The 23,607-nt window shown below is 40.6% G+C and overlaps 1 protein-coding gene across 1 annotated transcript in view; it reads left to right on the top strand.

The window, feature by feature from the left end:
• Positions 1-23,607, top strand: part of TTC6 (tetratricopeptide repeat domain 6) — a 207,088-nt gene that overhangs the window by 5,351 nt on the left and 178,130 nt on the right. The window contains exon 2 of the mRNA XM_025270952.3: positions 7,422-8,381. Coding sequence (XP_025126737.3) covers positions 7,437-8,381 — 945 coding nt within the window. The 5' untranslated portion in view covers positions 7,422-7,436. The remainder of the gene's footprint in view (positions 1-7,421; positions 8,382-23,607) is intronic.

Below are 23,607 nucleotides of genomic sequence, written 5' to 3'. Positions count from 1 at the left end.
TAATTTCAACCTCTGCGTCATCTCTGGACTGGCATCAGTTAATTATCTTTGCCCTTGGGTAATGCCTTTGACATTGGGTCACATTTTCCTGGATCTTTTTATGCAAAGTATTTTCTTGTTATATCCTGGACACTGTGAATGTTTGTGTAAACTCTGGGTTCTGTTGTAGCTCTCTGAAGAAAGTTTATTTTTTCATTTCATTTTTCATCTTCATTTACCTTTCTCACTTCATTTAATTTTTATTTAGAAAACATTTTAGATTAAATAATAGTGAAAATACAACATATCAAAATGTGTGCTGCTGCTGCTGGCTGCTAAATCGCTTCAGTCGTGTCCGACTGTGCTACCCCATAGACGGCAGCCCACCAGCCTCCCCTGTCCCTGGGATTCTCCAGGCAAGAATACTGGAGTGGGTTGCCATTTCCTTCTCCAATGCGTGAAAGTGAAAGTGAAGTCACTCAGTCATGTCCGACTCCTACCGACCCCATGGACTGCAGCCTATCAGGCTCCTCTGTCCATGGGATTTTCTAGGCAAAAGTACTGGAGTGGAGTGCCATTGCCTTCTCCTCAAAATGTGTGGGATACAGCTAAAGCACTGTTTAGAGGGAAGAGTACAGCTTAAATGCTTAAACCAAAAAAAGGAAATTCACCAGGTTAGACTCACTGTAAGCTCTATCTCATTCTCTGTGATTGGAGGTTAAGTTCAGCTAATTCTCAGTTCAGCTCTTTAAGCCTTTGCTTCTATTTCCTATATGATTTTTAATCAGCACAATATGTTCTAGTAACTGTTATTGAGCTTTGAGTTTGTCCCACACGTGCATGGTTCAGAGGTCAGTCTAGACTTGTATGGGGTTTAGACATAGAATTGGGGGATTAACTTCTCTGACTCTCTTTCCTCTGGAATTTCTCTCTCACTCCACAGTGGTGGTGGTTTTCTGGACTCTTTTCTGTAATTCTTCTGGCCATAAGTCTAGCAAGAAAAGATAAAACATGGAGAGGAAAAGCAGGCAGAAAGAGCTTTTAGCTGTTCTATTACCTATTATGTATTTATGTATATATATATTTTCTATGTATGTATGAGTATTCACAAGGGGTATGGACATACTCTAGGTACTGGTTATAAAGAGTTAACTAAGTTAAGCTTTTATAGTTACTGAAATTTCTGTGAGCCTAAGAATACTGGAGTGGGTAGCCTTTCCCTTCTCAGGGTATCTTCCCCACTCAGGAATCAAACCTGGGTCTCCTGCATTGCAGGCAGATTCTTTACCAGCTAAGCTACCAGAGAAGCCTCTGAATAGTTTAGAAAAACATCTTTTTGGAGCCTGAAGACAGCATTTCTCTATTTTCGCTATCATTTTTAACCAGCATGATATGTGTCAGTTATTATTCTTGATATTACTAGGATTAAAGGCAGGAAAGCATGTATTATAGAAAGTGTGGGATAATAGAAAAAATTGCTATTATCCCATTTCTTAGCAAAGTCATTAAAATATTTGTATATTTCCTTTTGGACTTTTTAATAAATTATTATCAGTGGGCAGACAGATCTCATTTCTACCAGTGATATTTCGAAAGCCAATGTGATTTTCAGAATACTTTTATGTTCCTTGCAATACTGAAGATTTTAAGATAAGATAGGCTATCTTTGGCCATTTCTTTTGGAACTTTGGTGCTGTGTATTGTGAGTTGATGTTGGTGTGAAATTTAGGAACTGAATTGAGAAATTTGGCTATGAACTCAACTTAACGGAGAAGGCAATGGCATCCCACTCCAGTACTCTTAAATCTTATCCTTAATGGGTCACTGTTCCCACTGAGGTGCTGATATATAGGTGACTATTTGTAGGAGGTGGTCAAGGACAAGTAATTCCAATAACCAGCTGGAGCTTTGGCTCAGTTCCTCAGGTAATACTCTGCTGGACTAAGACTCCTTGCCCTGTGTGAAGTGTTCATGTGGCTTGGAACCAAGTCATCTGGTAGTCTGCTTTATTTATTTCTGCTTTAGAGTCTAGAGCAGAATTCTGGATCTTCTGTTCTAACAGGAGGAACAACCAAACCTGCAAGAACCAGAGAGGAACCTGTCTCAGAGTCTAGAGAATTCATGCAGGCAGCCCTCCCTGGGCCTTTAGCTCTTTTGAGCTGGGAGCTTACTTTTTATGTCTGACCGACTTTGTGGGAAAGGAGAGAAGACTGGCCCTTGGCCTCTTTGACTACTTCACTGCTCAGGCATTGAACATCCTGGTAGAGGAGTAAGGAAAAGGCAGAGTTTTCAACACTTGGGAAGGAAGAGGAGGGTGAAATTACTGCTCATTCTGTCCCAAAGTGTAGCGTAAACAGTCAACCTGGATTGTGAGCAGCAGGTGTGACACTGTATGTTAATTTTAATACTTCCTTCTTTTGGGACAGCGACATTATTTTTCCTTGAGTATCTCCAAATCAGAACTAGGCTCTTTTTTTAAAAAATAAATTGCTAGCAAAAAAAGAGAACCTGTTGTTTTCCCCTGAGATTGGATGTTTAAAAATCATTTTACATATTTTGTAGTGTTAAGGGGTGGATGGGGGCTATGAAAGCACTGGGTTTGATGGCCTGGCCCATTTGCATTGGGATACCACCTTCCTTGAAAACACAATAGAAGTTCCATTTCCCACTGTTTCATTTTTACATATAAAGAACAACTTTCCTATGGGGAACTCTAGGGAAGGTACATAACAAGGTACATTGTTAAACATTCTAGGGAGAAATGTTTAACAATGACCACTTGTTAAACTTCAATAGCAAACCTAGGGCCTGAGAGAAGTTGGAAAGGAATACAAAGCAGGAACTAAGAAATAAAAGGGAAGTGCAGTTGAGAGAGTCAAATCAGATTCCCATCAGGTACTAATGTCTTTCTGGTCTGTGCTCTGTTCCAGTTACTACCTTTCAGTCTTTTGTGGGAAGAAATGCAGATGGTGTCAGGATGAGCATATTACCACCTGTGCAAACAGTAAACAGCCACAATACTATGAGGGAGGTTATACAGAATTTTTAAAATAAGGAAACTTCCTTAAGGGCTTTAGAAGTCATTTCTATGGCTTGGAAAAGAGGCAACAGATTATTATTTTCATTTTTAATAAGAAATCTTGTTACTGATAGGATTAAATTGTCCAAGGTGTAGTCAGTGGCGGAACTGGGTGGAGAAAGCAAGCCTACTGATTCTGAAATGAGAGCTCTGTCATATAGCAGGGTCTTGGATTTGAGAACCAGCAGTGACAATTTTAGTGATTAAAAGCAATATGGCTGTATCTAGAGGCTAAATAGGATGTTTTCTTCATATAACCCATTCAGTTCAGTTGCTCAGTTGTGTCCGACTCTTTGCGACCTCATGGACTGCAGCACGCCAGGGAACCCTATCCATCGCCAACTCCCAGAGCTTGCTCAAACTCATGTCCATCGCGTTGGTGATGCCATCCAGCCCATCCAACCATCTCATCCTCTGTCGTCCCCTTTTCCCGCCTTCAATCTTTCCTAGCATCAGGGTCTTTTCAAATGAGTCAGTTCTTCGCATCAGGTGGCCAAAGTATTGAAGCTTCAGCTTCAGCATCAGTCCTTCCAATGAATATTCAGGATTAATTTCCTTTAGGATTTACTGGCTGGATCTCCGTGCAGTCCAAGGGACTCTCAAGAGTCTTCTCCAACACCACAGTTCAAAAGCATTAATTCTTTGGTGCTCAGCTTTCTTTATAGTCCAACTCTCACATCCGTACATGACTATTGGAAAAACCATAGCTTTGACTAGATGGACCTTTGTTGGTAAAGTAACGTCTCTGCTTTCTAATATGCTGTCTAGGTTGGTCATAGCTTTTCTTCCAAGAAGCAAGTGTCTTTTAATTTCATGGCTACAGTCACCTTCTGCAGTGATTTTTGAGCCCCCCAAAATAAAGTCTCTCACCATTTCCATTGTTTCCCCATCTGTTTGCCATGAAGTGATGGGACCAGATGCCATGATCTTAGGTTTCTGAATGTTGAGTTTTAAGCCAACTTTTTCACTCACACTTTCATCAAGAGGCTCTTTAGTTCTGCTTCGCTTTCTGCCATAAGGGTGGTGTTATCTGCGTATCTGAGGTTATTGATATTCATGCTCCCGCTGATCTTGATTCCAGCTTGTGCTTCATCCAGCCTGGCATTTCAGATGTGTACTCTGCGTACCAGTTAAATAAGCAGGGTGACAATATACAGCTTTGGCATATTCTCATATAGCCCAGACTGCATGATAAATGAAGAAATCTAATTGTAAAAATAACCCTTTTATGAGCTGATATAAAAGAAAGGACCAAGAAATGTGGATACTTGATAAGCAAAGAAATGCAAAGTAACATAAGAAAATGTTTCTTTCCAAATTTGTCTTAAGTCCATTGTGAAAAATGAAAAAGTGAAAGTGTTAGTCATGTCAGACTTTTTGGGACCACGTGGACTAAACCCAGCCAGGCTCCTTGTCCATGAAATTCTCCAGGCAAGACTACTGGGATGGGTAACCATTTCCTTCTCCAGGGGGTCTTCCTAGTCTGAGGATTGAACCCAGGTCTCCTACATTGCAGGCGGATTCCTCACAGTCTAAGCCATCAGGGAAGCCCATTATATTTTGGCATCAAATGTGATAAACCCCCTTACCCGCCCTCCGCATAGTCAACCAATTGTCTCAGCACAATCTATTGAATGATTCTTTTATCATCAATTTAATGCTGCCATTATAATATTACCCACATTATTCTTAATTATTTTGCTCACTCAGTCTACATATTGATTCTATCAGCAGTGTTTCCATTTTAATTCTTACATCCATATGAGTTTTTAATTATCTTCTTGGACAACACTCCCTCATTTCTCTTTCCAAAATTGTGGCCAGTCTATCCTGTTTATTACTTCAAATAAATCCAGAATTAGTTTTCAAATTTCAAAATATCATGTTTCGATTTTGTTTATGATGGGATTAAACCAGTATAGTGTTTTGGGAAGATCTGATAAAATGAAAATATTTGGTCTTCTTACCAAGGAATACCAAAATCACTGCAGGTGGTGATTGCAGCCATGAAATTAAAAGACGCTTACTCCTTGGAAGGAAAGTTATGACCAACCTATATGGCATATTGAAAAGCAGAGACATTACTTTGCCAACAAAGGTCCATCTAGTCAAGGCTATGGTTTTTCCAGTGGTCATGTATGGATGTGAGAGTTGGACTGTGAAGAAAGCTGAGCGCTGAAAAATTGATGCTTTTGAACTGTGGTGTTGGAGAAGACTCTTCAGAGTCCCTTGGACTGCAAAGAGATCCAACCAGTCCATTCTAAAGGAGATTGGTCCTGGGTGTTCTTTGGAAGGAATGATGCTAAAGCTGAAACTCCAGTACTTTGGCCACCTCATGCGAAGAGTTGACTCATTGGAAAAGACTCTGATGCTGGGAGGGATTGGGGGCAAGAGAAGGGGATGACAGAGGATGAGATGGCTGGATGGCATCACCGACTCGATGGACGTGAATCTGAGTGAACTCCGGGAGTTGGTGATGGACAGGGAGGCCTGGTGCGCTGCAATTCATGGGGTCGCAGAGTCGGACATGACTGAGCAACTGAACTGAACTGAACTGAAGCAAGGAATATTAACTGCCTACTTAGTGGATCTTTCCTTTATGTCCTTCAGTTAAAATTAAAACATTTCATTCGTGCAGTTTCAGCACATTCCTTATGTTTATTCCTAGACATTTACTCCTTCAAATAAATTATACATGGAATTTTGCCATCATGCTTTTGGTATAAAGGAAGATTTTTTTTTGTATAAATTTTAAAAATTTAAATACCTTGCAGACCTCAATTATAATTCTAAATAGTTCTTTAGTGCTTAGGTTTTCTATGTAAATAATCACATTTGCAAGTAATGATGGTATTCCTGAGGTATTTTTGCTTTATTTTTTTATTTTCAAAGAATCTTGGCCTTGGGTTTTCTAAGAAATCAATTAGTTTCTTTATTATTTTCTGCTTTTATTTCATTGTTTTACTCTTATTTCTTGACACTCTCCTGTCCTTGGCTTCTGTGGAAACTTCTCATTTTCCCAGCTCTGTGATTGCTCCCACTCTTCCCACCTCTCAACTGTGAGAGGACCAAAGAATGTCATCAGCCCTTCTGTATTTGTATTTCTTGTTATCCTGGCTTTTGGTAATGATCTCAGAGCTCTCAAGATCTGAAAATTCACCTGTAATCATAGATGGCTGGCTCTGCTGAATAGCATACTTTTTTTTTAAATTGTGATAATATACCTGACATAAAATTTACCATCTTAAACCCTTTTTAAGTGTAAAGTTCAGTGAATAGCAACAGCTTTATTCCAAGCTGCTATTTTATTTATTCCCAGTCATTGGCCAGATCCTACCAGTTTTACCTTATAGAGTCTTTTCACTCTGCTCTGTTATCAAAACTAGGCCTTCAGTTCAGTTCAGTTGCTCAGTCGTGTCCGGCTCTTTGCCTTACCTACTCTTACATGCCCTCTTTCCCTTTTGTCTTTCTCCCACCCCAAGCCCTAGATCCTATCAAGCCACTTTTCTGTTAAATGTTTTTGAATAGTTTCCAGTAGACCACAGAAAAAGTACAAACACCTGGCATTCAAGGCCTCCCGACTTCACTGCAGCCTAGCTTGTGGCTGATCACCTCTTGCCCTTCCTACACCTGCTCTGTTTCCTGTCAAAGGTAGAGGCAAGTGGGCTGGATGAGAAATGGAGACACCACGGACCAGCTGGAGAAGGGAAAGGGAAATTGTTGTCCTGCCACAAGAGTAGGGGTTGGCCCTTGCATTGCCAGAGCCTTCGTTTTATTTTCCCCCCAAGAGAAACTGCAAATCTGCATTTTTATATGAAAATCTCTCAATTTAAAACTGTTGGCTATGAATTAATATTTCTGAAATTCAAGCTCAGAGAAATTGAAAAGCATGCTTGCAAGACGGATCCAGGCTACTGCTGACCTCTGATCTCTCTTCTTGGCAGGATTACTTTAGGTTTACTATGCCTGTGTGGAGTGTGGTCCCTCTTGCCTGGCAGTGGGACACTACAGTACAGTTGAGAGAAGTACTAAAATACACTCAATAGAAGTTTCAGAAAATCTTCACTGTAAAAATTTACTAAAAGTTTTTCATTGTTACTGTGAAAAGGCCAGTAGTTTAAAATGATATATTAAAAATGATAGAAGATCATTTTAGTAGTATCATTATGATTTAGTAGTAAATCATTTAAATAGTAGATTTAAAATGATATAAATGAATGCTGCCCACTGGTGCCTCAGTTAAGCACAGTGAGCGTTCTACCATGAGAAGCTTTTTTGAACTGGAATTTTATTCATCAATATTAGTTTTCATGTATGTAGGTATGTATAAATATATAAAAATAAATTTATTGTTATTTCACAGGACAAATCAGTCAAGATGTCCACGATTTCAAAGCACTTTGGACTGAAATACAAAGAAGAATCGTACATCTTTAAAGAGCTGGAGAAGGTTCGCAAGGAGACCAAAAAGGAATTTCTCCGAATCAAGGAGAAGTTGGCCGCCAAGCCAGCTGTGGATGAAATCCCCGTCTTTGGCCTCCGGGTCCCCAGCCCGGCCCGGTATGCGGCGAAGGGGAGCGCTTCCCGCGTCGGATCCCCAAAACCAGCAGGCTCCCCTCGGGTTAAAGGTCGTGCGCGCCCAACTGGGACCCTCCCGCAGCCGGTGCCCCGAGGCGCCCCGCGGCCCCCGGGCCCGAGGGAGGTGGCCGCTCCCGGGAAGGGCCGGCCCTTCCGCCCCCAGGACTTTTACTTGCGGAGCTCCGCGTTCCTCCGACACCGGCCCCAGAAGCCGCCGGTCATCGCGCCCAGGGCTGGCACGTCCAGACCAGTGGTCCTGATGCCGCCGCGCGTGCCCACGGGGAGGGCCCGGGCGCACCGGGGCTCCAGGAGCCCCCCGCCGGCGGACTCCAAGCCCGTGTTCGACCTGGCCCGGGGGCGCGTGGCCAGCCTGGAGCCGGCTCAGCTCGCCGAGGTCGGCCAGGCCAGAGAGAGGCTGCCGGACTCCTTTTCCAGCGACGAGGGAGACGCTGAGGCGGCCGGCCGGCAGAAGAGAGTGAGGATTAACACCCGCTTCCTGCACGAGGACTCGGGTGGCGAGTCGCTGGAAGCCTCCGGGTCCGCTTCCAAAACCGACCGCGAGAGCACCCAGCCGGGCGACTCCCGGGAGGCCACCCTGCAGGCCCTGCCGCCAGTGCGTGCGATCCCCAAGTCCATCGAGGAGATCATCGCCTCGCTGCAGTCCGAGGCCCAGCTGGCCTCCGACCAGACCATCAAAGAGCTCATCCAGAGCGTCCTTGGGCAGAACTACGACATTAAAATGGAAGTAGGTGATCCAGAACAGGGGTCATATTTCTTCTGGATAAATTTCATTTCAGGATTCAGACATAAAATCGTGCATATCGTGTGTTCTAAGCTAGACAAGCTCGAAAAGCTAGACAAAGTGCTTGGGTGTTAACCAGGGTCTTTAAATTTTCCATCGAGGGAGTATATCCTTTTAAAAAAGTGAAAGTAATGGAGAGGATATTTCAGAAACTGGTACAAAGAACATTAGTTCTTTGACCCGAGTAATAACATCACTGGTAACCTTTCCTTTCAAAGTCTTTGTGATTATTTAGTATTGATTTGGTTGATGTTTTATATGAAAGACTCGGTCTTTGGTGGTACAGTTTATTAACAGTAAATCTGTACCTTAAGATCAATATACTACCACTAAGTTGTATTTATAAGAGTTTTGGTCCATTTTTAGTGAAAATCAGTCTCTTAAAATATGTTTAAAAAATTTACTTTCTAGGTCTTCTCAGTTATATGGACTATAAGTGATTCTTTGTCCCAAGGACAAGCCCATCAGGTGGATACCCATAAGAGCCCTGTTTTACATAAGAGGCTTCCTAGCTTTAGTGAGTTTAAAAGGATTGCCTCCCAGTTCAGCAACTAAGGCAGAACAGAGCTGGGCGTCCACCCCAGCCAGTCATACCCCAGAAAAGAGACTGAAATCATGCCAGGACTGCCTGTTTGTTCATTGTGATGTGTTCCCAGGCAGGGAGCAAAGCTAGATAGGGTCCTGGTTCATTATACAGACTTAGTTCTAAACCAGGACATTCAAAGTAGAAATAATAATAGGGGAGTCTGAGTCCCATATGCACAGAGAGAGAGGGAGAGAGGGCAGGAGGAAAGGAGTTTTTTGAGAATGGTAATTAGAATGACACTTAGGAGGGAAGAAGATTCTATTACTCTTCTTGGCTGCAGCGCCAAACCTCTTGTTAGTACACAGAATACTGCTGCCACATTATGTCTTCAAAATAGTTTCAGCCCAGAATATACTCTTGGCTGTGATTTAAGGAATGTGATCCTAAAGCCCATTAGGGAAACAAAAACGTGTAAGGACAAGAGTCCCCTGTGTCGTCTTTTACCTAATGTTTGTAGGCAGAATGGGACAAATATTTTCAAGTAAGATCCACACCTCCCTACGGTTACTGAACAAGACCAGCCTGACTGTTCAGGCTGTTTCAAAATGAGTACTTCTTATTAAGTTTTCTGTGGATCCAAGAGAAAAAGGAATCAGGGATACACACATTGGAGAGCCCAAACGGAGAGAACAAAGGCCTCATTGCCCGCCCCTGTCAGAAGGAACTCTGTAACATAATCAAGGCGTGTGACATGAAGAGGGGCCTATATTGGAAGCCGGCTCAGAGGTCCTATACAGTTGGAGAAAGTTACACTTTTAGAGCAAGGGTTTAAGGAGGGAAGAAGATTCCCTCCTAAATCCTTAAACCCATTTGCCATAAAGAAAATGCATTTTGAAGGGTTCAAATAGAATAGAATATAAGAAGGGAGAGTATCAATGATGATTTGCCCCGGGACAGTGAATTCTGTTCTTTCTGGTATTCCATTTCTCTTGTGTATCCTTTTCTGGTGCTTCAGTTACCAAAATTGCTTTATGTAGTAGAGTGGTTTGGAGGATTAGGGTCAGAAGCCAGCGTCACTAGCTAGCCCCACATTATAAGACTTTGTTGTTCAGTTGCTAAGTCATGTCCAACTCTTTGTGACCCCATGGATTGCAGCTTGCCAGGCTTCCCTGTCTTCACTATCACCCAGAGCTTGCTCAAACTCATATTCATTGATTTGGTGATGCCATCCACTCATCTCATTCTCTGTGTCCCTTCTCCTCCTGCCCTCACTCTTTCCCACTATCAGGGTCTTTTCCAGTCAGTTGGCTCTTCACATCAGGTAGCCAAAATATTGGAGCTTCAGGTTCAGCATCAGTCCTTCCAATGAATATTCAGGGTTGAATTCCTTTAGGATGGACTGGTTTGATCTCCTTGCAGTTCAAGGGACTCTCAAGACTTGACCAGTTTCAAATGTCTTAGTCCCATCCCTGCCTTCCATTGTATTGATTTTTTGTATAGCTAGTTTTTATTCTTGCTTTTAAACTTTTGCCTCTGTGCCCCATCTCCCCTTCCCCCCAACAATTCCAGAAGATGGAGCTTTGCATTATTTTGGTCTTTTATTAGGGTGAGAAGAGAACAGTGGGGGGATTTGTTGAAATGGTTGTGACTGAGTAGGTGAGGGATAGCAATGAAAATGCAAGTAAAAGTGGTGTCTAAATTATGATTCTAAAAATCTTTAAGATTATAATAAGGCCACTTGTTTTAAACGTTTGGAGTTTATGTAAACAGCATTCTGTCCGTAATAAGCAAGGGATATGGTTCCTCACTTTAGACATCTTAATTTGGAGCCAATCCCTTGAGGGAAAGTCAAAGGATAAGATAGTCTTGGCAAGATGTGCTGTCTCTGTTTAGAGCTCGGGCAGGGCCCTTCCAGACCTAGCATTCAGAGTTCCACAAACAATTACATAGGCCAGAAGGTGCTCAGAATACCTGAAGATTAAACTCAGCTGTGAAATGTAGGTCAAACATCTAAACCAAGGTTTCTCAACCTTGGCACTTAACTTTTTGGTTTGAATAATTCTTCATTGTGGGTGGCTGTCCTGTAATTGTAGGATGTTTAGAATTATCCTTGGCCTCTACCCAGTAGATGCCAGTAGTATGATCCTCTCGTCATCCTCCCTACCACCAAGTCATAACAATTGAAATATCTCTAAGATGTTGCCAAATGAGACCAGGGGGAGAAGGGTATAATCACCCCTCCCGCCCCCCTCATCCTCCCAACCAGCTGAAAACTGGTGGCTTAAACAGTGAGCATACACCATGGCAGGAGGGATAGAAATTTTATAAGTTCCTAAATGCTTGTTTTACTGAGGAATTCAATATTATCACTCACAAAATACATTCTAATTATATGAGACTGAATAAAGGTTAGAGACTTCCTTCCAGATGTTAATTGAGGATGAAGGAATCAACCCATCCTTGGTTCTGTGGTGTGTGTTGTTTTTGGCCATATAGCTCAAAAGAAGAAATGGCTTAAAATGACCCAGGTAAGAGGGAATTCGTGTCCCCAGGTCTTTATAAACAAATAACTCACAAGCAAATGTTTTATCATAAAACTTATGCCTGCTTTAACTTTAGGGAAGATGAAATAGACATACTTCTCCCTCTTCTTCCTGCTAAGTAAAACTAGGTACAGACAAACAGGAGAAGACTCCAAAAGGCAGAAAGAAGCAGACTGGCTGGGGACTTTGGGATCCAAGGGATCATGTAGTGATAAGTTCTTAGGTCTTCTTTTTGTCTCAGATCTACTGCACCAGAGCTAAAGAGACTGGCAACCTAAGAATGTGCCAGTGGGTACAGACAGAAAAAGCCCCAGAAAAAGCCTGCTCTCTTTAGCTAAGGATCAAGAAAGGAGCAGCCTAGCAAGACAAAACTTTTAGACAATAACTGTGCTACTCTAGTCAAGCACCACAGAAAAACCTATGACCCTGTCCTCTCCTCTGCCAGCCAGGACTGAGGAGGGAGCTAAACTTCCACTCTTGAATGACTGTAACAGGTTACCCCAATTTCTTCCCTAATGACATAGTGTCAGTGGAGAGCCAAGACTTTCAACCCTAACAGTAAAGAGGCTACCCTACCTTCCTCCCTGTAGTGTCACTGGACACCATACGGGCTTTTCCCAGTTTCCAGGACTTTGATGCTGAGAAGGCAATGGCACCCCACTCCAGTACTTTTGCCTGAAAACTCCCATGGACGGAGGAGCCTGGTAGACTGCAGTCCATGGAGTCACTAAGAGTTGACATGACTGAGCGACTTCACTTTCATTTTTCATTTTCATGCTTTGGAGAAGGAAATGGCAACCCACTCCAGTGTTCTTGCCTAGAGAATCCCAGGGACGGGGGAGCCTGGTAGGCTGCCGTCTATGGGGTCGCACAGAGTCGGACACGACTGAAGTGACTTAGCAGCAGCAGCAGCAGCAGGACTTTGATGACAGGAAGGTTAGATCTTCTGTTGTAGTCCCACAAATGCCTGAGGCTGTATTATTCCCCCAGTTTACTGTCTCTGTTACTCAGATTGATAAAATAGTATTGTTTCATCTTCATGATCACTGATCCTTTCCACTGTGTCCCATACATTCAGTATTTGAGGCATTTGTACAGTTTTATTTCAATTACTGTAATTTTCAGTTCTAACATTTTTCTTTGGCTCCTCTTTATATGTTCTGTTTCTTTACTAAGACTCTCTTTTTCTCATTGTTCCAAGTATACTCATTATTATTGCTTATTGGAGTTTTGTTTTGTGTTTAGACTTGAAAGAAAAAAAAAGACGATACCAACATTGAGATGACCAAGATGTTAGAATTCTCTGATAAAGATTTTAAAGTGGTCCTATACATCACTAATTGGAAAACAACAATACCAGTAGATGGAAATAAGTTATGATATATAATGTAATATCTGGAGCAATGACCAAAAAATCTATACAAAGAGATTCACTCAAAAACCACTATATATAAATCAACGTAGAATTAAGAAATTTTAAGTAACCCATAGGAAGGCAGGTAAAAAGTAAACAGAAGCAAAAAATAGAGAACAAAAAGAAAAGAAAAGTAGCAACTTCAAACTCAAATGTATCAGTAACTACACTAAATGTAAGTGGTCTAAATGCAGTGATTAAAAGCAGAGATTGGCAAGTGGATTCCGTATAAAACCCAGTATATTATATATACTTTTATATATATTTATATATATTTTATATATATATATTTTTTTTACAAGAAATGTACTTCTGGTATGATGATATAGGCAGGTTTAAAGTAAAGCATGAAAAAAAAATCAGGCACAAATTATTCAAAAGAAAGAAGAGTGGCTATATTAATTTCAAATAAAGTAGACTTTAGTACAAAGAAAATTATGAGAGACACAGTTGGCATTTTAACATGATAAAAGGGTTAATCCATTAAGTCAAAGGAATGCTAAATGTGTGTTAAACGAACAACAGAGCTGAAAAAATATGTGAAGTAAAAACCAAAAGGAGAAATTGATGAAACTACAATTATAGTTGAAGATGTCAGCACCTTTCTTTCAACAATTGACAGAAAACCCTAGACAGAAATTCCCCAAGAATGCAGATGAACTCAACACTACCATCAAACGTTAGAAACTAATCTACATTTATAAAACACTGTGCTCAGTGGTAGCCGAATGCACATTCTTGTCACTGCCCATGGGACATATACTAAGACCATCTCTGATCCATAAAAGTGAACGTTAATGAATTTAAAAGCATTGACATCATATAGAGTGTGTTCTCTGATTATAATGAAATCAAACTATAAATTAATAACAGATTGATAATAAAATCTCCAAACACTTGGAAACTTAAACAATATCTAAGTAATCCATGGATCAGTGGGGAAATCTCAGAGAAATTTTAAAAACTGAACTGAATTAAAAGTACAAAATTTAGGGGACATAGGTAAAGCAGTAGTGCCTTTATCCTAGAGAATGAAAAATTACTTACATTCAAATAGGAAACTGAGATGAATGTTCTTAGGAGCTTTTGTTACTTAATAACCCCAAACTAGAAATAACCCAGATGTCCTTTAAGGACATACTACTCAGCAATAAAAAGAAATAAAGTACTGGTATCTACAATAACTTGGATGAATCTCCAGAAAATTATGCCAAGGCAAATCCAGTCTCTAAATGTTATATACTGTATAATTAGATTTTATACAACATTCTTAAAATGACTAAATTATAGGAATGGAGACGAGATTTATAGTTGTCAGGGGTTGAGGACAGGCTTGAAGTAGGGGAGGGTGAGAGGAAAGTATGTGCAGCTTTAGAAAGGCAACTTCAGAAATCTTTCTGGTGATGGAGATGTTTTGTATCTTGACTATATCAGTGTCAGTATCCTGCCTGGGATTTTGTAATAGTTTTGCATGATATTCTCATTGGGAAAACCTGATAAAGGGTACAGAGGATATCTCTGTATTATTTATTATAAGTGAATATGTGTGTGTGTGGTGTGTGTGTGTGTTAATCGCTCAGTCATGTCTAACTGTTCGTGACCCCATGCACTCTAGCCTGCCAGGCTCCTCTGTCCATGAAATTCTCTAGGCAAGGATACTGGAGTGGGTTGCCATTTCCTATCCCAGGGGGCATCTTCCTGACCCAGGGATCAAACCCAGGTCTCCTGCATTGCAGGCAGATTCTCTACCATCTGAGCCACCAGGGAAGCCCCCAAAGTGAACATGAACCTATAATTATTTCAAAACAGAAACTTTAACTAAAATTTTATCTGATTGTTTATAAAAGTTTATGCTTCTTTTTACAAGTTGTAAGGAGGAATATAAGGAAATGATAATTTCTCTTTTAAGCCTCCCTTAACTCACCAACAGTAACCAATACTTGTTTATCCTTCTGTTGTTGTTCAGTCACTCAGTTGTGTTTGACTCTTTGTGACCCCATGGACTGCAGCACGCCAGGCTTCCCTGTCCTCCACTGTCTTCAGGAGCTTGCTTAAACTCATGTCCATTGAGTCAGTGATGCCAGCCAATCATCTCATCCTCTGTCGTCCCCTTCTCCTCCTATTCTCAATCTTTCCCAGCATCATGGTCTTTTCTGATGAGTCGGCTCTTCAAATCAGGTGGCCAACGTGTTGGAGCTTCAGTTTCAGCATCAGTCCTTCTAATGAATATTCAGGATTGATTTCCTTTAGGATGGATTGGTTGGATCTCCTTGCAGTCCAGGGGACTCTCAAGAGTCTTCTCCAATACCACAGTTCAAAAACATCAATTCTTTGGCTCTCAGCCTTATTTATGGTCTCATATCCATACATGACAACTGGAAAAACCATAGCTTTGACTAGATGGACCTTTGTTGGCAAAGTCATGTCTCTGCTTTTCGATATGCTGTTTAGGTTTGTCATAGCTTTTCTTCCAAGGAGCAAGTGTCTTTTAATTTCATGGTTACAGTCACTGTCTGCAGTGATTTTGGAGCCCAAGAAAATAAAGTCTGTCATTATTTCCATTGTTTCCCCATCTTTTTGCCATGAAGTGATGGGACCGGATGCCATGATCTTCGTTTTTTGAATGTTGAGTCAGCTTTTTCACTCTTCTCTTTCACCTTCATCAGTTTAGTTCAGTTCAGTTCAGTTGCTCAGTCATGTCCGACTCTTTGCGACCCCATGAATCGCAGCACGCCAGGCATCCCTGTCCATCACCAACTCCAGGAGTTCACTCAGACTCACGTCCATCGAGTCAGTGATGCCATCCAGCCATCTCATCCTCTGTCATCCCCTTCTCCTCCTGCCCCCAGTTCCTCCCAACATCAGAGTCTTTTCCAGTGAGTCAACTCTTCGCATGAGGTGGCCAGAGTACTGGAGTTTCAGCTTTAGCATCATTCCTTCTAAAGAACACCCAGGGCTGATCTCCTTCAGAATGGACTGGTTGGATCTCCTTGCAGTCCAAGGGACTCTCAAGAGTCTTCTCCAACACCACAGTTCAAAAGCATCAATTCTTTGGCTCTCAGCCTTATTTATGGTCTCACATCCATACATGACCATAGGAAAAACCACAGCCTTGACTAGACGGACTTTTGTTGGCAAAGTAATATCTCTGCTTTTCAATATGCTATCTGGGTTGGTCATAACTTTCCTTCCAAGGAGTAAGCATCTTTTAATTTCATGGCTGCAGTTACCTTCATTAAGAGGCTCTTAATTCTTTTTCGCTTTCTGCCATAATGGTAGTGTTGTCTGCATATCTGAGGGTATTGATATTTCTCCCGCTAATCTTGATTCCAGCTTGTGCTTCATCCAGCCCAGCATTTCACATGATGTACTCTGCATAAAAATTAAATAAGCAGGGTAACAATATATAGCCTTGACGTACTCCTTCCCCAATTTTGAATCAGTCCATTGTTCCATGTCCAGTTCTAACTGTTGCTTCTTGACCTGCCTACAGATTTCACAGGAGGCAGATAAGGTGGTCTGATACTCTCATCTCTTTATGAATTTTCCACAGTGTGTTGTGATCCACTCAGTCAAAGGCTTTAGCATTATCAATGAAACAGAAGTAGGTTTATCCTTCTACATTTATCTTAATTATTTAATATAAATATTTATGCTAAGTAAATTCTTTGATATAAATGTGTACACATACATACATATGTAGGTTTTTTTTTTTAAGTAAAAATAAGAACCTATGGTACACATTATTCTGCAGCTTACTTTTTGACATATCAATGGACATGTATACTTTTTATTTTTTTTTAAATCGCTGCATATTATTCCATAGTATTTAAACATTTCTTGGCTCTTTGCTCTTCAGATTTTATCTTTCCCTATCCTAGGAACAAAGTTTTGCTCCACTGGAGTTATAAATCAAAGAACCTACCAGGATCTGGGCAAAGAAAAGCCATCTGTTGTTTGACTGTCACAGGTACGATTGGGAGGGACTAGTTTGGACAAATCTTTTCTCTTCAGAGTGACAGTCGCGTTTATTATACTTTTCTCTTTATATTCTCTTTGTGCATTACTTTATTCTCACAGATGTAACAGCTTAAACTAGTACAAATGATGTAATGATTAAGAAGTTTCTTGATTTACAGTTTTTTTCCTGTGAAGTTTTAAAATCTCTCAGATATCATTTAGGTGCCTTCAATAAATGCAAAGTGTTCACGTGTTTAATTTCAGTTCATTTTAAAAGATGGAAAATAATATTTTTATTTATTCTTGAGAAAAAATTCTTATTCCTTTAGCTGGTTTGGTTGTAATAATGATTTTGAACCAAGCTAGAAGTTGTTCCTTTAAAATAAACTTCTTCTTTGTTGGATACAAAGGTGTTTTATTTTCCATGAGCATTTTTTTTTTAAGACTGAAATACAGAGTTACTTGAAAAATGAAATGTTAATTTATTGTAGAATTCAGATGTACTTTTTTTCTGATTCTTAGTACAGATACTGCCCAGCAGTGATTTTTTTCTTTTGCCTGTTTGTGTAATAGTCTCATAATTTAGACTATAAAGGACAAATACATTTGAATGTATTGAGAGTAATTCATTTTCACATATGCCACAGTTTTGAGTACATATGCAATAAAATGAAGAATTTTTAAATGTTAGTGAAATAATTGCTTTTTTCTGGCTACTTCAGGTACAATTATTTGGATATTTAAGACAAAGACTTTCCCCCTCTGTGGGTTGTTATTTCAATACATAACTCAGTTTTTACTCTGATTTCCTAAAGTAGGCCTTTTTAATGCTTTTACATTTTAACAGCTAGTCTAAGCCCTTAGAATCTCCTTAAGTGGGTGGTGAGGCGCAGCTGATAAATAGCATATTTAAAATCCAGCACTAATCACTACCTTAACATTGTGAAATTCAAATACATTTTAAGGGTAATTTTTGTGATATCAATTCATGATTTTTATGTTCTGTGTAAATCAGAGGAAAGAGTTCATGCAGTTTAAAGAAGCTTAAAAAAAAAAAGAAGCTTAAAAAAACTAAAGTTGCTATCAAGGCTTAGAATAATATGGCTACCTTGAGAGCAACCAAACTAAATGAATGTCCCAGCTAGGTTACATATTGACTTATTGTACACAGGAAGTGGTTTATTTTTTATTACTGAAAACTACAGTATTGGGTTGTGAGTTAAGTCAGTCATTCTGTAGCTGTAAACAGCCTGAAGCTAGGCAGTTGTATTATATAGAGTGCCTGTTTTAACACATAATAGGTAAACATATGGCTTATAAGGATGGGTAGATAAACAGTTTTGATAATAAAATCAAAATCTTGAGAACCAGTGAACCACAATCATGCATCTTTCATCCCAGATGGAAGTGATTCAGTAGATGAGGCAGCACATAGTCCAGTTGTGCTGACTATGTATGTCATTTTGGGGAGAATATTATTTTACAAGTACCTGGTTTCTTTAGTCCACTGTAAAGTACACTGCATTTTAGTCTTACTGTAATAGAGAAGGATGGCTTGACAGAATCAGTCATACTTATTGTCTTTATGAATTTTTATGAGCACAGTAAGAATAAAGGTTAAAATCTGTTGCATTGAAATTAAAAATAGCACATTCTCATTTAATAAATTTTATATATTTGTCTTAAAGTTTTTTTTTTTAATATTTATTTATTTGGCTGTTCTGGGTCTTAGTTGTGGCATGTGGGATCTAGTTCCCTGACTAGGCATCGAACCTGTGTCCCCTGCATTGGGAATGCAGAGTCTTAAGTCACTGGACCACCAGAGAAGTCCCTGTGTTCCTGTATGGAAAAGAACTCTAGAGTTCTGTGATAAATTTTTTCATAATGTTTCCTTACTCTCATTTTTCATTGTAGTAGTGTCTGGAGCTGAAAGGTAACCTAATGAACTTTGTATTATAGATAACAAAACTGAGACCCAGTGAGAGATAGTGACTTTTATAAGGCTGTACAGCCAATTAGCATTGTTGGGATCAGAACTAGTTTAGGTCTTTTGACAGCTGAACCAGAATTGTTTTTATTCTTATTACATGATGTTGATGGCACTTCCTTTTCCTCTTTGGCCCCGTCTTCTCCCCACCCCCACCAACTGTCTTGAGACCTAGACCCCAAGACAAGTGTCCAAAATTACTTCTCAACTCGATTTTCCCCCTCTCAGATCTCTACATTAGTGAGAGGCCCATCACACTCTCCTGTCCTGGGATGGCCACCTGTGGCCTCTTGCTGGTGACTTCTAAGCCAAGCACACTTAGACCTGGGAAGGTCAGTAAGAAGCAAGGATTTGCTGCTCATAGAGTGGTGTGGTGGTGGTAGCGATGTGTGTGTGGGCTGGGACTTGGGCTAAGATGGTGTCAGAAAGTGAAAGAATACAAGTGGGATGAATTACAAGTAGTGATGACATTAGCAGTGGGTTATATGATCACTAACCCGTTACATGCAATCAAGGAACACGGATCCTGCCAACTTAGGTTGCTGTTAATATGAATAAAAGATGAAATGGCCATTATCTGCCATCTCTCATGGCAGAATACAATCTGACCCACTTCTACTTCATCTTCTTAGCTTTATTTTATATAAAAATCTGTTAGCTATTCTCAAAGTGAGGAAATGCCTGCATGTATTTTTTTCTTCCTAGCCCAGTGGTATAGGTTATGAGTCCTCATCCTTTTGGGGAAGAAGAGCTACTTAAAAAGCAATTAGTTTATGTTTGGCTGCACTTGGGTCTTTGTTGCTGTGCACAGGCTTTCTCTAGTTGCGGAGAGCGGGGGCTACTCTTCACTGTGGGACTTGGGCTTCTCGTTGCAGTGGCTTCTCTTGTTGTGGGGCGTGGGCTCTAGAGCTCGGGCTTCAGTAGTAGTGGCACAGGGGCTGTGCTTAGTTGCGTCGGAGCATGTGGCATCTTCCTGGATCAGGGATCCAAGCCATGTGCCTTGCATTGGCAGGCGGACTCTCAACCATTGGACCATCAGGGAAGCCCAAGGACAGCAACTTTTGACGTACTTGAAATCTTATTTGTGATGGATTGGGGTCTTGTTGAGACTCCTTGACTTGAGAGAATGGAGGGTGTCAGTGGCCTTACCAAGAATTCCCAAAAGCCAGGAGGAAGAGTCAGCACTTTGGATGTTATCTAACTGAGACTGCAGGATCGCCATGATTGCATGGTTCACTGTTAATTGGCGTTCTGTTCATCAGATTGGGCCAGTCTTGATAATGAATAAAATCCCTGCCGCCCTCTACCCTTTCCTACCTTTTAAATTGGTAGTCTATCTTCTTTTTAGATTTCACAGATAATACAGTAAATAAAATTCCTGTCCTTTACATGACTTACTACAAATTTATTAGGCACACAGGAGGAGATTATAATAAAGCCAGACCTCATCATTTCAGTCAGATTTCCCCTCAAGAACATCTGTAGTATCAAGCTCTTCATCTCTTAATCATTGGAAATAGGGTTTTGAAGAAATGAAAGACTGAGACAGCTGAGACACTTTTCATTGTTCTGATTTCATTATGCTGTTGAGACCTGCCTAGATGTAGTCTTTGACAATCAATTATTACTCTGGAAAGTGATTATTAAACAGTTCCCTGAATTATAGCTTTTTATGCATGACTCTGTTCTCTCGCTCTTTAGGGTTAAGTGAAAAAGCTTATTAAATATCCATTTACAATGGAATCTTTGAAAATGCTAAATGGAATGCATAATTCATATAGGTTGTCACTAGTACAATGCCAAATTAGTTTAGCCAAATATCAAGTAACAGGAAATAGGAGTAAGTGGCAGTCCTAATAGAACTAGCTACGGCAGCTTATGGGTGCAGATAATCAGAAAAACCGAAATAATAGTGACTTAGACGAGATGGAAGTTTATTTCTGTCTTGTAAAAGTCAAATCAAAGGTAATGTTGGACTGATATGGTGTTCTGCAGAGTCAGGAATCCTGCCATCTTACTGTTTCACTGACTAACCCTCATTGCCATGGTCATCTCAAGGTCAACAGTGGCTGCTGTGGCCACCATATCTATATTCCAGCCAACAGGAAGCCTTTAAGCAAGAAAAGTGTGTGCCTAAAATTGCCCACCACTTTTGCTTATGTTTCACCAGCCAGAACTTAACTCCATGACTACATTTACCTACAAATGACAATGAAAATAAAGTTGATATTCTGAGCAGGCTGTGTGGCAAGCTTCACAGTCTGTTACTCTGAAGGAGGATAGAGGAGATGTTGGATCGGTTTCTGTTATTGTTCCTATCGGTCATGCAATGTCTATGGAGACTTTTGTGGCTGAAAGAGTTTTTCCCTCTTCAAAGGTTTATTGAGTACCTGCAACATTTGGTGGCTCGGTAAGTAAAGAATCCATCTGTCAATGCAGGAGATGCAGATTCGATCCCTAGATCGGAAAGATCTGCTAGAGCAGGAAACGGCAACCGACTCTAGTGTTCTTGCCTGGAGAATCCCAAGGACAGAGAAGCCTGGCGGGCTGCAGTCCATGGGGTCACAAAGATTAGGACACGACTGAGCACAGCACATCAGGCACTAAGTGCTAAAAGATTTTATATGTGACACAAATGTTAGCTTTAAGGAATTAGGTAAACTAACAGAACTAGCAGTCAGTGGAAACTGATGGAGAAAGGCCTGGAATTTCAGTTTGACGACCTAGATCCTTGACTTGTAATTTATTTGTTACTTAAAATTCATGGTGCCTCACTTCTCTCATCTCTGCAGTAGAGTTAATAATGCTTACTTTACAATACTGTGAGAGTAAAATGATCGTAAATAAAGCAGCATATGTTAAATATACTGCAGTTTTTAAAGGCTTTTAGTATGTATTTCCATATTGCTAAGTCGCTTCAGTTGTGTCCGACTCTGTGCGATCCTACAGACGGCAGCCCACCAGGCTCCCCCGTCCCTGGGATTCTCCAGGCAAGAACACTGGAGGGGGTTGCCATTTCCTTCTCCAATGCATGAAAGTGAAAAGTGAAAGTGAAGTTGCTCAGTCATGTCTGACTCTTAGCGACCCCATGGACTGCAGCCTACCAGGCTCCTCCGTCCATGGGATTTTCTAGGCAAGAGTACTGGAGTGGGGCGCCATTGCCATTTTACCTCCTGGTAAAACTGAACCATACACATTCCCACAAATAGAGGGCATCAGTCTGTTTCTCTCCATCTTCACCAGCATTGTGTGTTACTGTGCTTTGAATCTTTGCTAATTTGGAAGGTCAGTGGCTTTCCAATACTTCTCAATTCTGGAAACCTTTCTTCAAATGAAATATTCAATGAATGTTCAGTATCTCAAACATTTAATAGCATGGCAGCAAAGAATAGCAAGAAGAGATAAGAAAGCCTTCCTCAGCGATCAATGCAAAGAAATAGAGGAAAACAACAGAATGGGAAAGACTAGAGATCTCTTCAAGAAAATGAGAGATACCAAGGGAACATTTCATGCAAAGATGGGCTCAATAAAGGACAGAAATGGTATGGACCTAACAGAAGCAGAAGATATTAAGAAGAGGTGGCAAGAATACACAGAAGAACTGTACAGAAAAGATCTTCACGACCCAGATAATCACGATGGTGTGATCACTGACCTAGAGCCAGACATCCTGGAATGTGAAGTCAAGTGGGCCTTAGAAAGCATCACTATGAACAAAGCTAGTGGAGGTGATGGCATTCCAGTTGAGCTATTCCAAATCCTGAAAGATGATGCTGTGAAAGTGCTGCACTCAATATGCCAGCAAATTTGGAAAACTCAGCAGTGGCCACAGGACTGGAAAAGGTCAGTTTTCATTCCAATCCCAAAGAAAGGCAATGCCAAAGAATGCTCAAACTACCGCACAATTGCACTCATCTCACACACTAGTAAAGTAATACTCAAAATTCTCCAAGCCAGGCTTCAGCAATATGTGAACCGTGAACTTCCTGATGTTCAAGCTGGTTTCAGAAAAGGCAGAGGAACCAGAGATCAAATTGCCAACATCCGCTGGATCATGGAAAAAGCAAGAGAGTTCCAGAAAAACATCTATTTCTGCTTTATTGACTATGCCAAAGCCTTTGACTGTGTGGATCACAATAAACTGTGGAAAATTCTGCAAGAGATGGGAATACCAGACCACCTGATCTGCCTCTTGAGAAATCTGTATGCAGGTCAGGAAGCAACAGTTAGCACTGGACATGGAACAACAGACTGGTGCCAAATAGGAAAAGGAGTACGTCAAGGCTGTATATTATCACCCTGCTTAACTTATATGCAGAGTACATCATGAGAAACGCTGGACTGGAAGAAACACAAGCTGGAATCAAGACTGCTGGGAGAAATATCAATAACCTTAGATATGCAGATGACACCACCCTTATGGTAGAAAGTGAGAGGAACTAAAAAGCCTCTTGATGAAAGTGAAAGTGGAGAGTGAAAAAGTTGGCTTAAAACTCAACATTCAGAAAACGAAGATCATGGCATCCGGTCCCACCACTTCATGGGAAATAGATGGGGAAACAGTGCAAACAGTGTCAGACTTTATTTTTCTCGGCTCCAAAATCACTGCAGATGGCGACTGTAGCCATGAAATTAAAAGACGCTTACTCCTTGGAAGGAAAGTTATGACCAACCTAGATAGCATATTGAAAAGCAGAGACATTACTTTGCCAACAAAGGTTCGTCTAGTCAAGGCTATG

The sequence above is a fragment of the Bubalus bubalis genome, chromosome 20, assembly GCF_019923935.1.
Source record: "Bubalus bubalis isolate 160015118507 breed Murrah chromosome 20, NDDB_SH_1, whole genome shotgun sequence".
NCBI classification, from domain to species: Eukaryota; Metazoa; Chordata; class Mammalia; order Artiodactyla; family Bovidae; genus Bubalus; species Bubalus bubalis.
The sequence above is the reverse complement of the archived record's forward strand: the minus strand, read 5'-3'. Positions and strand labels throughout refer to the sequence as shown.